Here is a 17775-nt window from a genome sequence, read left to right on the forward strand (position 1 = left end):
GAGTTTAGTACCGCTTCCTGAGTTATAAGCTACTTGCGCTTCCGTATTCGTCGGAAGAATAGTTAAAAATCCTACAGTACTTGAAGGTAGCATAGCAAACAGCGGTGTAGCTTACTTCCTACTTACGGAAAAACTAACGGCCTAATTTACAGTAACAACATGATGTGGTGTCACTGGACCTCCGCCTGTTGTAGACTATTATGGACTTATATTTTACAACGACACGCAGCTGTCACATAAGTGTCACGCAGACAGATGATACTGACATAATTTCACACACTAGTATTCAACATATTGGGTGTTATAACTGATTAAATTCACATAAACTTACTATAATTTCTTACACAAAGAGTAAAGAGTGTCTGTGATACAATAGATTAAAAACAGTGTCCAGGTAGGATGTCTTTATTTAAATGGGAAGTGACAATACAACACCAACAGATTCCTTTTTTGGTTATCATGTTTAAACCGGAAATTGTTTGCAGTAGAGCAGTAATTAGAGAGTCATTGCAGTTTGCAGTGATGAGTCAAAATCTCTTTCACTGAGTATTTTAACCACCGGAGGGCGCCATCCACTAATGAGACATACAGTGTGATGAACGGTAGGCTACTCACTATTCATTCATTGTGACTAAATCATGATTTTAATTTAGTTTTTACTGATAATTGTATAGGATCGTTGAAAAAAATGATTATAGGTTTATTATATTTTGTTTGTGACATAGTTATTAGGTGATTATGTGAAAATATGGCATTATATTTTCACAGACAGGGAACATATATCACATTATTTAATAGCAGTTACCAAGCTACTATCATAATATTCTAAATATCATATTATTTAAAACTGTAGACAATGGAGGATAGTGGAAAGTGGGTGGTCTGAGTCGCTGTGGCTTTATAAAAATATACTTTTAATTTGTTTTTTATTTTATTTCGCAAATACAGCCACATGTAAGAAGCAACAGAAAGTCAGCACTCATGAGTGAAGTTGATGCTTATTTGGTTTAAAACATCATAAGGTGAATGAAAAAGAGGAACAGGTGCACAACTGAACATTTGATTTATTTTTTCAGTGGTGGGAGAAAGTCATCGTCTTTTGAAGTCACAAGTCAGTCTCAAGTCTCTGCACTAAAGTCCCGAGTCAAAACTGCAAGTCCCAAGTCAGGTTAAAGTCCTAAACAAGTCAGAATGCACTCTTCAACAACTATAATGCCAGTATTAAATATACAAAAATCATGAAAGCTTTTTCAACGGCAACGCTAACTAAGCATTAGCTTGTAGCTATGTTAATATGAGCCTCCACTTTCTGTTCTTTGTGCAACTTCAAAAGTCAAACAAAGTTGGAAGTCATTTCCTCTTTGACCTGCACGTTTTGGATATTGCAATTTGCTTTTTGATGACCACTGCACAGTTTTTGTACCCTGGAAATCCAGAGTTCTCGCCAGAGCACAATTTGAATTTGCTCAGCGAGTCTAACCCTAACCCTAAATCTTTCTAGATTTGGGTATGGATTTCCAGGCTACAATTTTTGCACATGAATGAAATTATCCTTGCTATCATTTTTTCTAACTGGTGCTCAGTAACATAATGATAAAAATACATTTTATTCATAGGCGCCTTTCAAGACAATCAAGGTCACCTTACAGGCAAAGGTAGAGAAAATAACAACAGATTAATAAAGTCAATGAGAGAAGGAATCAAGTAACATAAAAATGAATAAAAAAAATAATAATAACATAACAACAAATATATAATCAAGAAACAAGTTTACAGTGAAAAAAAATGTAGTGTAAATAGCGGCTATGTGTGGATAGACGGACGGGAGTCAAACTGAATGGGCTATTTGAAAGAGACGAGCTTTGAGGCGGGATTTGAAAGTGGAGAGAGAATTGTATGTAACGTAACGTGACGTAACGTAACGTGACGAGACGTGACGTGACGTGACGTGACGTGACGTGACGTGACGTGACGTGACGTGATGTGTCGTGTCATATCGCAAAGCAACATAACATAACGTTAGTTCTTCATGGTTCTCTCCTAAAACTTGGATGGATGCTGTCAGGTTGGTTTTGACTAAGTAGATCTGAAGAATTAAGTGTCAACTTGTTAGGAATTAATAACATTAACGTTAATTGATCCAGGAAATACATTCAATTAAATTATATTAGATTAAATAAATTAAACAATATCTTACTCTTTGGGCCTGAGGGAAGTTATTTAGCATTTTCAAGTCAAAAGGCTTAAATCCAATGTAGCTATGAGATTTTAAAGTCTGAATCAAGTTGCAAATCTTTTTTGATTTTGGCAAGTTGAGTACTACGTCATCAAATTTGTGACTTGAGTCTGACTCGAGTCAAGTCATGCGACACAAGTCCACACGTCTGTATCTAATTACATAATTTTTGGCATCTTATCAATCCAGTGTAAACACACACTTTGTTTGTTTAATTCTAAACTAGAGAGGCACAGAACTGATTTGGGCAAAAACAGCTCTATGAACTATGAAACGTCAAAATGGGGCTTCAGTTGAACTGTAGCTTTTATTCTTCTTCCAGAGAAATGACGCCACAGGAATGTACTCTCCCCTCCTCGATCATTCTCACTTCTTTATCCATGATGTTGATTATAAGTGTGAATCCTCGCTGGTGTTTCCAGATGGAAGACAGAAGTGAAAGAGTGCTTGATCTCGTTTTGGTGTGGGAGACAGAAGTGAAAATTTACTGACATCGCAGCTATAGATTTATGAAATATATGACACGTTTCTCATGTCGCACTCTTCTTTAGGTAAACCACATTTTCTCAGGGTTTGAGTGTACAGGATTATGCTGTGCTCCACATGGAGGATTAGCATCAAACCGGCTTCTGTCACACTCAAGCTCCATCTAACCATCATTAACCTCATCCTCTGGCTCAGACTTAGAGCAGGTCGGTCATGAGAAGAAGCTTTGTGTGATAGAAGGGGAACATCAGAGGACGCTGCCATTTTGGAGTCTCACCACATTTGACGGCTGCTTCTCGTCAGCCAGCCCACAGTGCACATGACTGTTCTTATGGTTTCATGACTGTACGGATAAAGACGTTTTCTGCCTGTTGGGTTTCACAGTTTAGGGGATTTTGCTGACACTCTTTTTCTGAGGAAAAAAAAGAATCCAAGAGGGGTTTAAATGTCTTTGTTGAAGCACACGTCAACATGATGGAAGCATTTGCATTTCAGGGATGAAAACAGTGACACTTAAAGAGAAGAAAATATCTCTTATCCCTGCAGTTTGCTGTCCACATCAACTTTTTACATTTTATAAAGCTATATCAGACATTTTGAGGCTTGTGGTGGTTGTTAGCTACCTGCTGTTTTCATGTGCTCTCAGGCCTGAGTTTGGTCATGTGGTCGTGTTAAATATCTTAGGGGCAGGATGGGTGTCTGTCTTGAATGCTGGAAATGTATGAAGACATCCTACATATATACAGTATACAGGCATATGGTTTAAAAGAGTGCACACTGCACCCAACACTATGGTATGTTTCATGTAGTTCTATTTAGTTTCAGTTCATTTTAGTTTTCATTTGGTTAGTAGAAACATGACAGATAATGAAGGAAGCGAGACAAGGCCATCATAATCTACCCTGGCAACCTGGGATAAAAGTTATCTGTGGGCCTGCCTGTTTTTCCCACACACTCTCCTCACACATTTTGAATGTATTATCTAGTACAGTGGTTCCCAACTGGTGCAGCCACAGGATCCAGATTTCTCCTTAGTCATTAGTTCAAGGTCCACAGTTTAATATATTCAGTGTCATGATGATGTTTGGCATTGTTGTCAAGCTTGTTTGCTGCTGTCAAGTAGCTGTCTGTTAGTCAGTCACTCTACAGCAGGAAACCGCACTTCAAAATAAATCTCCTGTACTGGAAATTCACTGTACCTCAAAATCAAGTGTTGTATATAAACATGATACATTCTCCAGTCACTTGCGGTCCACTCAGAATGGACCCTGCAACCCACTTTCGGACTGGGACCCACCACTTGGGAACCACTGGTCTAATATTAGTGTTTTTCTTTGGTAATTTCATTAAAGCTACAGTTGGTACAATTGTTACATTCAAGTCTTTGTCAAATAAGCTAACATCGTACGGTAAATACCTTGTTTTGAGGCTGAGTCCTGAGGTTCAGGCAACAAAAGCATGAGGTTAGGTTTAGAAAATTCACACAGGAACCGAACAGCGGACTCCAGGGGTGAAAGTTCGGAGTTCATTTGACCCACCTGTTTATATGGACTTTCTCACTCTTAATATTCCAGTAGTTCCCGACAGCGGGTGGCACTTTGGTGCAATGGTTAGTATTGTCACTTCACAGCAAGAGGGTTCCTGGTTTGAACCCGGGGTTGGGGGAGCCCTTCTGTGCGGAGTTTGCATGTTCTCCCCGTGTCAGCGTGGGTTTTCTCCAGGTGCTCCAGCTTCCTCCCACAGTCCAAAGACATGCAGGTTAATTGGTGACTCTAAATTGTCCGTAGGTGTGAATGTGAGTGTGAATGGTTGTCTGTCTCTATGTGTCAGCCCTGTGATAGTCTGGTGACCTGTCCAGGGTGTACCCTGCCTGTTTCTGTTTTTCTTATATGAATGTGTTCAGTATGGGAGAACTGTCTTTGATGTTTTACAATGCATATGATTTAGTTACATCATATAGTGAAGGGTGTATACATCACATTCCTCACTGCAGGACTGCCAAAATAGTTGATATACTGAAAACATCCATTAATTGTTTCCCCGCTTATCTGGGGCGGGGTCACAGGGGCAGCAGGCCAAGCAAAACACCCCAGACGTCCTTCTCCCTAGCAATGCCTTCCAGCTCCTCCTGGGGGCGTTCCCAGGCCAGATGAGATATGTAATCCCTCCAGAATGTTCTGGGTGTGTCGCGGGACCTCCTACCAGTTAGACGTGTCTGGAACACCTCTAACAGGAGGTGCCCAAGAGGATCCTGATCAGATGCCCACATCAAATGACCCCTTTTGACACGAAGGAGCAGCGGCTCTACTCTGAGCTCCCTCTGGATTTCCTGGCTCCTCACCCTATCTCTAAGGCTGAGCCCAGCCACCCCACAGAGGAAACTCATTTCGGCCGCTTGTATCTGCGACCTCATTCTTTCAGTCACTACCCAGAGCTCATGACCACAGTGAGGGTTGGGGCATAGATGGACCAGTAAATCATTCCATCCCATGCTCCATTCTACCCTCACTCATGAACAAGACCCCAATATACTTGAACTCCCTCTCTTGAGGCAGTAACTCTTTCCCAACCCGTAGGGGGCAATCCACCATGGCCTCAGATTTGGAGGTGCTGACCCTCACCCCGACTGCTTCAAACCTACTCAAAGAAGACATTCCAGTTCTATCTATGTTAGCAATCTTTAGTTCAATAAGGGGAGCTAATTCATTTTAACCAGCTCTTAAATGCTGGTTTCCCATAACATATATGTGTGACCAATGAACAGAAGAAGCTTTTGATACTGCTGCTGTAAGTTTCCATGTCCTTGGTTTGCCTTGATAAGAAATACCTCAAATAACCTCCTACATTTGTTCATCTGAAAGGAATCTAAGGACAGTAAGAAAGAAAAACTTTTACAAGATATTTGACTTTCTATAGTATGCACTTTCTTTCTCATGTTATTACTACTACTTTCATCAAGTAGAAGTTGAGGTCACAGAGTCCTTTAGCTCCCGTCATACAGTATGTTCACCCTCTGTCTGAACTATTGCTCATCAAACTAATGAGTGGGAATATAAGAGGAGTTTGGTGTTGCTGCATACAGTTGAAGATTTAGCTTTGATGGGAAAAGGTCATTTGAGGGAATGACTTTTCTTTTCCTTTTTTTGTTCCTGGTCCAGACTGTGAGAGGAAAGGCTATAGGTTCAACACAGTTTAGCTTCAAGACTGAATGATCATTTTCAACTGCATTTGATCTTAACATGCGTGAAAACCGAGAGACGAATGAAGCGTGGAGATGTGATAAAACAGACCATAGAAACACAGAAGCCCTTTTCTTCTGTATGTGAGCTAGTCGCCGAGCGTAAGACCACTTTAAGCTGCATTTAATTCACTTCGGCTTGTTACTAGGTTACAGAAGGGTAAATCTCACCCTGCCAATCAAAGTGTGTAGAGTTCATCTGGGAACATTGTTTCTGCTACTGTAGATGACACATTTTAAACCACAGGGGAAGAGTTGTAAAGATGAGAAGCAGCAAGATACTTCCAAGACTATTAAGCAGGTGTCATCTAAAGTTGACAATCACGTGACTGTTGTTATATTTAGTCTGCTTCTCCTAAATTTGGTGCAGGATGAAAAGTTACAACTAAATCATATTCATCCATGCAGGAGGAATGAGAAAGGGTCTGACACTGCTGGACATCCCTCTCAAACTCACGCCCATTAAAAACAATTTTTCACCTCACGCCCACTCCATCCGAGAGCACAGAAATCAACTCTGACCCACTGCTGGATCTCGGCTTGAGAAACGCCCACAGATGAACCCTTAGGCCTTCCACAATAAAACACTGGCCTCAATCTGCATTTCAGAGGAGGATTTCATGCATGGCACCATCATGGGAATTTTCCCAGAACTATAAGAACAGGCCAACAACACAAGTCAGTTGTAATCAGCTGCTGAACAAAAAAACTGAAGGGTTGTGCTTGCTGTAAATTCACACACCCTGAGAACATATTTCAGTGTATAGATAGTGACAGACTTAATCTGTACATATGTTACCATTAGCTGTAATTTAACTATTTAGTTGCCACATTTAATACTAGGGCCAGGTTGGGGGGGTGAGCAGTAGTAAATGTGTTTTGTCAGTCTCTTATTGTTCCTCCCTCCCAACTGTCCCACAGTCCACTCATAGACCAAGAAAGCATGATCTTACATTGAACATTTACATCAGTTTTAACCAAACTTCATTTGGGAATATGATCCACATTAGCACAGTCAACACTAAAATAAAGTCTTAAAATTTTGACACAGAACCATATAAATGACAGAGCCACAGAATTGGGGAATATTTAAGTGGCATTGTATTCATAGTAAGTACTTCAAATTCCTAAACAAATGTGTAATTAATCAAGTTACACAAAGCCATCTGAAATACAATGAAACTGGGATTCTGTTAGCACCTGGGGGGGTTTAGCCCCAGGACAGTTGCCCATCTCTCCAAGTTAGTGATCCAATCTTGCTGTTCACATGTGAAATGGGAAATCAGATATCCCTCAAGTAGTTCTCAACCCGGTCTCAATCTGCACTGACCTTTATCCGGGAGGGTGGTGTTTGCCTCCTGTAAGATTCAAAAACCTGTTCTTTTTCCTAAACCCAACCACATGCGTTAGTTGTTGCAGGAAAAAAAAGTCAATTTGCATTATTGTACTGACGTAGTGCATTTATTTTGAAAGAGAGTGTTAGTAAATGGTAAATTTCATGTGAAAATGGAAGTGTGTTTTGAAATAAGACAATGCATGTAGCAAGCAGAACTTGACACAACGTCCCAGAACATCAACAACCAACACACCCAGGGTACCTTTCACGTCAATGTGGACGCAAGGGCCATGACCAAACGTCAATATGTGACAAGATCGGAGTGAGAATGTGTTGTTTTCAGACAGTTCATGTAAGGTGTAAGCCATCACATTTCAAGCTATAGATTCAATTTTGTTCTCTGTGAGGGACATAAAATCATACTTGAAGTGATCACTATGTCACATGTAGTAAATATGGCACATGTGGTGTATATGTAATATTTCACATATGAAAACCTGAAAGAATGAACCTCAGATACAAACGTGTCACTCTTCTAGTGGTGGCCTTACACTGGAAAAATTCCCAACTACAAGTAAAGGTCTTACATTGAAAACATTTCACAAGATAAATATTAATATTCTATGAGCTCCTAACATGTTTGGTATTTAAAATCTTACTTAGAGTTATTAAATAGATGTTTTGGGAGTAAAAACTACAATAAATATTTCCTTCTACACTGAAGTGGAGTAGAAGTAGGCCCACAAAGCAGTGGTGGAAAGCAGCAGTGGTACTGAACTTACAATTTCGGGGTTATGGGAGTAGATCTCAGGGGAAAATCAAGGGGACACACCCCCCTTAATATTTAGCACATATGTATTTGCCATCCTCCCCCCACAAATAAAAACAGGAAAGTAGCAGAAGACTATTATTTTGACAAAATTAAAGACATGTGCAGCATAAATTGATGCAGAAAATGCACAAATTGGCGTATCGGCACTCAAAAGTTTCTGGCAGACAAACCCAAACCTAACCCCCATACTTGTCCCCTGCCCTCCGCTGAAATGAAACCTACACCCTTGTTTAGGGTACTTATCACTTTATACTAGTTGAGTATTTTCATGTCATGCTAGGCTACTTGATACCTCTTGTCAGTGGCGTAAGGTAGTTACCATGGGCCCAGAGGAAAAGAAAAGAAAAGAAATGCAATGAAATTTATGACAGAGGTGCATTTTATAGCAAATAGCACCATTTTAATTTAGAAAACATAGGTGTAGTTCCAAGGTGGCAGTCTGAATCATTCGTTGCTCACAGCCCAGCACTGTGCAGCTCGACTGGCATTCGCCAGAGAACACCAGAATTGGCAGGTCCACCACTGGTACCTTGTTCTCTTCACAGATGAGAGCAGGTTCACACTGAGCAAATGAGACAGGCGTGAAAGAGTCTGGAGATGCTTTGGTGAACGTTATGCTGCCTGTAACATCATCTAGCATGAGCGGTTATAGCGGTGGGTGGTCTGGTGAGGTCTGGGGAGGCAGATCCTTGGAGGGTCACACAGACCTACATGTCATAGCCAAAGGTACCCTGACTGCTGTTAGGTACTGGGATGAAATCCTCAGAGTGCCTGTCAGACGTTACTCTGGTGTGGCAGGCCCTGGGTCCCTCCTGGTGCAGGACAATACCCGGCCTCATGTGGCCAGAGTGTGTAGGCAGTTCCTGGATGACAAAGGCATTGATGCCATTGACTGGCCCCCTCGTTCCCCTGACCTAATTCCAATCAAGCACCTATGGGATGTTACGTATCGCCGCATCTGTCCAGTGTATACAGGCAGGCAGGGGCCATACACACTACTGAGTCATAATATGAGTTGCCATGATAACATTCATTGAAGTTGGATCAGCCTTTGAATTGCATTTTTCATTTTAATTTACGGTGTGGTTTTGAATCCAGCCTCAGTGGGTTGATGATTTGGTTTCCACTGACCGTTGTTACATCATTTTGTTCAGTAAAGACTTTCTACTTGAATAATTTGTTCATCAAAATCTGATGTGCGATTCAAGTGCTCCCTTAATTTTTTTAGCAGTGTATTCATGCCCCTGCTTCCAGTCCACTACACCTGAGAGGCAAATATTGTACATTCTACTCCACTAGATTTATTTGACAACATCACAGAGTGATTTTAATTATACACATACACATAGTTACAGTTCTGTAATAATAATATATATATAATAATAAAGGAATACATAGTGAGTGCTTTTGGCACTTTAAGTATCATTTGATGCCAATGCTTTTGTACTTTTTATAATAAAGTAAAAATTTAAATGCAACACTTTTACACTGCAACAGAGTAGCCTGTTTCTACACTTTGGTATTGCTGCCTAAGTACAAGATATAAAGTGGCATGAAACACTAAGGTATTGTGGCCTACCTCAGATTTGTACAGTAGGTCTACAGTTTGTTTAAGTACACTGAGTGTTTAATTTCACCACTGGTTTCTTCTTCCACATCTTATTAAAGAAAAGTAAGCTTCAAGTAGCCCCATGGAAACACTAAATTAGGTCACAGCTTTGTGCCAAAATTAGGGGGCCAATCATTTTCCTCTCAGTGGTTTTATATCAAAGATCTTAATCATGCCATTTAATTAAATGCAGCACATTAGCCATAAACGCCTCTTTTGTTTCCAGGGTGATTACTGCCCTCACTGTGTGTGTGTGTGTGTGTGTGTGTGTGTGTGTGCTGTTTTTGGTCACCGACAGCGGGAAGGAGGGGGCGGAGTTACAATTAAACTACCAGGCTGTGATTGGCTGAGAGCTGAGGCGCACGTGCTCCTGCTCTACGCCTGCTGCCTGGGAGTTTTAGAGCCGCACAACAAGCTCGAGCCACAGAAGCAACAACGTCCGGAGCGCCGCTGTCCTCCTGCCGTCGTCCCTTTAACTCACTAATTAACTGCAGCTGAACAACGACTGGCGACAAACAGCAGCCATGAAGGAGCAGAGAAGTTTTTTCCTTTGGCTGCAACTTTTCACAGCGTGTCTGGTGTTTGGGGTAAACGGTAAGTGTCCTCTTTTGTGTTTGTTTACAGTTCAAACCGCCGCCCGTTAACGTCCGTTATTAATGAGGCGTTCAATGTTTCAGTTGAGTTTCCTCGTTAAAGTAACTCTCTGTCCCTCTGTTTTCAAAACTACTGAGTGGAAATGTACTTCATATTGTTATTTTTTTTAATTCGTCAAGTGTGTGTTTGGTATGTGGTGATTTAAATGTCAGCCTGGCACAAGTGGCGCCGTCAATTCATCACCAAAGTAACGGAGCAGTGGGCATTAGTAGCCAGGTGCACAATGTCAAGGGATCCTTCATTTTGAATGAGTGGACAGGACGTGTGGGAATGTGATAAGTGAGACATTGTTTGGCTCTGAATCTGAAATATTAGTCAGTTAAATGTTCAGACACCTTGTATAATTTAAAAAAAACATTTGGAATAATATCTGGAGTTTTGTAGGCCAGATGCTCCTGTTATGTATGAATGCATGATTACAGAAACGAAACCTCAGGGTAAATGTTGTGCAGAGTGCCCCCTTTAAGGAGCACACCACACAGACTGGCTATTATACTTGTCCAGTGTTAACCCAGTGCCATTGGCAGTGGGCTTTGTTTGCATTTCCATGCATCAAACACATTTAGGCCGATGGACAAAGACTAAAAATGGCCTGATTCTCCTGCCTTCACTTTCTGCCTCCAAACCAGGCAAGGAGAAGGCATCACATGTCACACACAAGTGTTTTTCTTGGTGTGACGATGTATTTTCCAAATGTAGAAATGTTCCTTTTTCCATTTAGCATTGAGAAGGGAAGAATTCATGACTTGGGTTTGGTGCTGTGTGAAAGACAGATTGTGTATTTTGTGTCTGATGGACTTAGGACTCATGGCAGGGAATGCCTCATGGAGCAGTGCTCATATCCAAAGGTCAGCCACCTTTTCAGTCGTTTTTCCTTTTCTGTATTAGAGATATGCAGGACAGTGTATTAAGTAAACTGAAGCACCAGGTTGATCATCTCAATAGCACATGGAGCTCATGACTTGGGCTCAGAATCATTTTATTGAATCAGAATGCAGCATTACATCCACTTATAAAACCTTATAACATGATTAGTTTTGTTCTGTATTCTTTTTTTAGATCCCCTGTAGCTTTCACAAAGTCGTCGCCGTCTTCCAGGGGTTCCCACAAAAACACTAAACACACACGGTATCAATTAAACAAGAAAAGGCAAAGACAAAGATCAGAAAATAAGCAAACTGACTCCACATATGACAATATAGACAATAGAGGCTGAAACAAAACACTGTGGTTGACAGGACAATAATTATCGCATTTCACTGTAGTGTGTGCATGTTTAAATGCTCCTATTCATCCACTGTGTTGACAACTCACTGCAGGCTGCAGACGCAAGCATGTGACTTCATTATGGGATGAAGATGATTAGAGGATTTGTTCAATTTGGAGATTAACACAGCTACTTAACTTGGAACCAGGTTACAGAACCAAATATATTTTTACAGATACCCCAAACTATTCTGCTTAACTTAGATTTAGACGAATTTCCATGTCTTTTTATTGCAATGTCCTTATATAGACTTGCGTGACAGAGAGGCTGCAAAATCTTCCCCAGTGCATCACTCACATAAATGTTTAATGCACTTTTTGTTTACCTATTTGTTTGCATTGAATTGAAATAGTATGCTGCCTAAAGAGAAGCACACACCCCCAAAGTGTTTGTTCCCTGAGGCTCAGGGACGGGACGGCCGTAGAGAATAGGTGTGGTTGCACTGACCACAACGTTGAGTCACTTTTCCGGATGCAGCTGCCAGCACAGGCATGCCAGTGAACTTCCACCCACAACAGCACTCGCTGAGACCTTTCCACACTGTCAGGGAGCTGAAGGGGGCGACGGACGGGACTTGTTGCTGCTGTGTCATGCAAAATGTTTACAGGGCAGGATAAGAGCTGAGGGAAGGTTTTTCCTCCCCTGTGTTTTACCTGATTACGCTCATTTCAGCAGGTTGTAGTTTACTTGTCCTGTCTGTTCGCTGCTGAGGGGAGAGAAGTGGAAAATGGTGTTCTGTGTTAGGGCTGAGGCAGACTTTTCTCACAACAAGACCACTTAGGGCAACTGAGTGAACCAGGGCTAAATATAGCCAGGTGCTGGACCAATGGCGTGCCTTTAGTGTGTGTATGTGTGTAATTTGTGGATCTAGGCAGGTGCATATAAACACTTTTCAGCTAGAATTGGTGCAAATTAACTTGTGGGTGTAAGATAGGGTCTAATTGCCAATATATCAGGCAGTAAACTGACTTCCTTAACCAGGAGGTAAATTTCCTGCAGATGTGATGGCTGTACCTTCTCCACAGCTACACTGCAACAGTCAAATAGTACAGTGACTTCTATTTGGGCTGATGTGATGGAGAAATTATACTTTCTATAAACTCCTCTTGCCCCTTTCTTTTGCTTACAGCATTTCTTCTAAAAAATAAGGTCTCTCTTATTACTGAACACATGCTGTGGCTCACTCTGTCTCACACAGTTCATTATTCTGGATTTAAATATAGTTTTGGAAGACTGTCTACTTGGAAACAACTAAACGGAGGAGTGGGTGAGAGCTGAAATAATTAGTTGATTGAGCAATTGCCAGAATTGTCAGCAATTCAAATTAATGAATCAATTAATTGTTTCAGTCATTTTCAAGCAGAAAAGCTTATCTCAGGCTCTTAAATGAGATGTTTTAATGCTTTTCTTTAACATGTGTAATAATAATTTCAATATATTTGAGGTTTGGACTCTTGTTCGGCCACAGTAAGGCATTTGAAAAAGTCACTCTGGAACATTATCATGTGCATTTTTAACTATTTTCTGACAATTAATGGACAAATAAACTAATAACTTAAAGGAACAGTGTGTCAGGGTGCTTTTACACCTGCCCTGATTGTTTGGGTTCAATCAAACTCAAGTTCGTTTCCTCCCTAAGTGCGGTTTGTTTGTGGTGAACCTCAATCCAAACCAACTGCCTTTGCAGTACGCATTGTTTGGGATAAACAAGCGTGAGCATGTTACAGTCCTGGAGGATTATTAATGTGCACCTCCTCCTGTACTGCCTTAATATGCACATTCAGCACATCCAATGCATCAAAACATTGTTTTCTAGTTGGAGCCGCGTCTCGTTTTCAAACTGTTTTTCAAACGGTTTGACTAAAATGAACAATGACAGCAATATAGTCCACGATGAGCAGCGCTAAAATCAACCTGCGCTAAAATCAGCCTGCGTAGTTGTCCCTCCATTGTGACATTAGAAAGTGTCACATTTATCTTGCAAGTGTACTCTTCTTCAACTTTTTGATTACATCCTGGATTTTTCCCAGGTCTCCTCCTCTCCAAAACAAATGGATCAGGTGATTTAAACCGGTAAAATCACTGAATAAAGCAGTGTTTTCAAATGAGTTTTTCTCCAACGCTTTTTGGCATGTTGGAGACGAGACGTGAGCCCAGCATTTGCTAATAGTTTCTCACCTTTTTTCTCTGATAACTTAAGATCCCGACATTAAGGAGTATTTTACCGGGACCAGAATTATCCACAGAGGTCTCTTCCTCTCCAAATCAAACAGACCCGGTGATTTAAACCAGTAAAGAGACACTGAATAAAGCGGTTTCACGTTTTAAATAAAATCACTGTTTTTCTGATAATCTTGTCGTGGAGGAGCTGCAAACTGCGGTGGCTGATACAAAAACACAAATTGCCCTCTCTAGAGCCATTGTTTTGTTTGTCTGCTCTGGGCTACTGTAGAAACATGATGATGCAACATAGCAATCTCCACTGATTAGAACCCACTCCCTACTTACTCACTCATTTCTGCCAGTATACCTCCTCAATCCTACATGTTGACCCTTCAAATCAAGGAAATAGTCAGCAGATTAATTGATAATGAAAATAATGGTCAGAGGCAGCCCTAGCCCAGTGTTCCTGTGTCAGTTAGTTTGTGAATGTGTGTGAGAGAAATAAGAGTGTTTGTGTTGCTCTTACCATCTGCCCGTATTTGGTCTTCCCCTCGGGCGGCTGTCTTCCTCAGATCTGATGACTTTATCATTACTTTTCCCACCAAATCCCCCAGGACTTTCTCTTCCATTTGAATTTTGAATAGCTTCCTTAATCAATGTTTCATTGCAATATGGAGCGTCTTCTAATTCGGGCCATTTTTTATTAGTGTCTGTCGCCCCACTTTCCAATCTGCCATGCTGAATATTTTACGCGCTGTCATGTGAGCTTAAATATCGAGCCAAGGACAAAGGCGGAGGTAGTTGAATCCCAGAGCAAGAAATGTTTACACAGAACCTTTACAAGTGTTCTTGTGATCAGAGAAGTGACAGTGTTGATACGTACAGTGGGGGCACCTCCATTCAGTTAGTTGTTGTGACACTACTCCAGGCTCTATTTCAGTTACAGTACTTGAGATAAAAGCGTGCTGTTTGGTTGATGGTGCGTGACGCCTGTGTGTATTTTTAGTGGCTGGCCCTTGTTTTTTAAATTTTTTTTAGAGCAGTAGCAGATGGCTGTGTTGCTCTGGAGTAGCGCTTGCAGATTACAGAAAGCTCACCTGCAGCTGGAGTCCCGCTGATCCTAACATTGAAAAGACTCAGGTTATTTAAGGACTCACTCGGGTATGTCTGCCCTTGATGAATCCACTTCCTGTTACACATGTCCAGGTTCCCCTCTCCTAATGTCTGTAGCACTCAGTAGTGGCAGGTCTTCAGACTAGATGAGCACTCTACAGGTCTCAAGCCTTTTCATTATGCACATCCTTAACAGTTTTAACAAGGGCTGCGTGTGCATGTGAGAGTGTAAGATGCAGGCCTCTCTCCTTTTCTTTCTGGAACACTGAGTTCCCACACTAGCCTGCCAGCCTATACGCTCCAGCATGCCAGTGTGTGCGTGACAGAGCAGAGGGCAGAGCGTTTACTGTTTTCAGGCCTCAGGACACATCAGATATGAGGACTGACGTAACCACACACACACACACACACACACACACACACACACACACACATGTTCATTCACATGTATGCATTTGTCAGTCCCTGCACTGCCACCAGGTATGGAGCAGACATTTTGTTTTTGACTTTAATCCCTTTTAAAGTCATCTTGAACTGTCTTTGTATACTGCTGATTTATTCCCTGTCATCTTTGATGACTCAAAATTAATTCAGATGAAAGAGATTTTAGCCCATGGCCACACACTGTGTGTACTTTCCTAACGCAGCAAGAAGCGTGCTTTGTCAGTGAACCCTCTCTGAAACACTGCAGCCCCCAGAAATGATTTTGTTTCGCATCAACTGCTCACTTATTCAAGGCGATTTTTATCTAAAGTGCTGTTTTATATCCATAATCAGTCGCTGTTTCGCTTTTATATATGCTGCAGTAACTGTCCTCAAAGAGTCCGCCCCCACCCTTATGTCCTGAAATGGCTCGCTCGTTTTTATCCTCAGTCATAGCGCAGAGTCCTTAGATGACTTCCTAGAGACGGTTTTAACACACAGTCTTGAGGTGTTTTCCTCTCTTACTGTGACGTCTGTGTAGCCCTGGAAGTTGTGTTTCCTTTTCGTCTATTCACCTGGGCTCTAATGTGGTCAGAGGGCAAACATGTTGACTGAGACCGCTGGTTGATCCTCTCAGTAGCATCAGATTAACCTGTAGTAACTCCTCCTGGAAGCTCCGTGCACCATGCTTTGTGCCGCTCATTTGTTTTCAAGAGGTAAACGCAAGACTTGCTATGGTCACTCATGCCAGACTCAGCCTCCTGAAGCGAAATGCCAGTTGCTGTAATATGATGCTGTTTTTCTTAAAGTATTTGTAGCCAAGTTGCACGTGTTAAAGCAGAAGTACAGAGGCCAAAATAGTTCAACAGTTAAGCCAATACAAGCTTGTTTTATTGGCAGTGTGCACAGAAAGTTGTCATCAAACCATAATAATAGATACTAACATACCTAAATCAGTGTGATAACTGACTTTCTTTTAGGTTATTTGGTATTTTATCATATGTTTGCACTAAAAGAAAAATGGTCAAATACACTGAGATGATGTCCAACACCAGCTGTGTCCTTAATCTGAGGCTCAAGCTTGTGCAGAATCACATACAACTTCTCTCTGACAAGTCTCATTGGGCACTGAATCATTATGTGTTTCTGGCTCTAACGGCTCTGTGTGTTTTTCGCCTGGTATTTGAACCTCATTCTTGGGCTGAGGCATCATGGGAAAGGCACAGACCGTGACTCATAAGGAGTGAGAATAAGCACAATGCCCTTTGGAAATTGCTTGTCCTGCCAAACATAACTCCACATACCTTTCTAATCTGTCACTGTGGTGAGGACAAAGTGGGGCACCATGTTGGGTTAGCACTGCTCTAATTCTGACAGATGTATTAAATGTGTTTTTTACTGTGTTATTAAATGCTGCAAAATAGATGTGTTTGTGGCTGTATCCTCAGATGACTCATAGCTATCCCACTTCCTTAGTGAGAATATCAGTGTGTTTACATGAAAATGACTCGTATATTGTTTTTGGAATCCAGCCTATGTGTTTACAGGTCCACACCCACATTTAGTAAAATATCAAGACATCATTAACATGTTTCAGCTTGTTTTTGCTGCGGTTCCTGTAATAAAAGATTCACTACTTGCGCAACAACCTTCTTCAGGCACATGCAGCCTAACAAGGGTTAATATAGAGGTCAGTGAGGCCCCTGGACAAGAAGTACTTTAAGTTTTGTGCCCACACTTGATTTATTTTTGGATGACTGATTTGTTTGGGAATTATGCTTATAAAGGAAGCTGCAGCAGCTTAAAGGGTTGATTTACCCAAACAGCACAAAAGCATTTCACACTCAAATCTAGTGCAGTAGATTTCAAACTTTTTGTGCCCAAGCCACTCTTATCACGACATAAATGGTTTTTTTTTTGGACTATTTTAAATAACTATTGACAAGCAACCATTACTCATGAGATATTTATGAAGAAAATGATTCAAGAATTCATTTTAAATGTTTTAAAATTAGTCAAAGCACCAACAACACATCCATTTGAATGGGAAATAATGTTAGACAATGTGATGTGTCACACTTATAATTCTCTGGCATGAACGGTGACAAATAGGTTCCCTTTGAAGCTTTTTGAAATTAAATTAAAGTAGAGTTTGCCTCCTTATTTGGCAATGGACGCAAATAACATGCTGATACAGTCAATTAAAAATTCAATCATAACTGTTTGTATAGGCCCAGTTAAATATTGCAACAATAATGTGTGGTTATCGATAAATCCCACAGCACACATGGATAGGCATCACGGCACACCATTTGAGAACCATTGGTCTAGTGGTATCCAGCCATGCCCATAGTTTAGGTTTTCTTTGTCCAATTTATCAGATCCCTGAGATTGTATTGTGTAGTGGGGGAGGCAGAA

At 41.1% G+C, this 17775-nt stretch overlaps 1 protein-coding gene across 4 annotated transcripts in view; it reads left to right on the forward strand.

Annotated features, from left to right (window-relative positions):
- The first annotated feature begins 10148 nt into the window (after nucleotides 1-10148).
- Nucleotides 10149-17775, forward strand: part of mfge8b (milk fat globule EGF and factor V/VIII domain containing b) — a 33842-nt gene continuing 26215 nt past the window's right edge. For all 4 annotated transcript variants that reach the window (XM_050072608.1, XM_050072609.1, XM_050072612.1 and 1 more), the window contains exon 1: nucleotides 10149-10331. In XM_050072608.1, the coding sequence (XP_049928565.1) occupies nucleotides 10262-10331 (70 nt within the window). In that variant the 5' untranslated portion in view covers nucleotides 10149-10261. The remainder of the gene's footprint in view (nucleotides 10332-17775) is intronic.

This window comes from Epinephelus moara, chromosome 20 (genome assembly GCF_006386435.1).
Source record: "Epinephelus moara isolate mb chromosome 20, YSFRI_EMoa_1.0, whole genome shotgun sequence".
In the NCBI taxonomy this organism is placed as follows: domain Eukaryota; kingdom Metazoa; phylum Chordata; class Actinopteri; order Perciformes; family Serranidae; genus Epinephelus; species Epinephelus moara.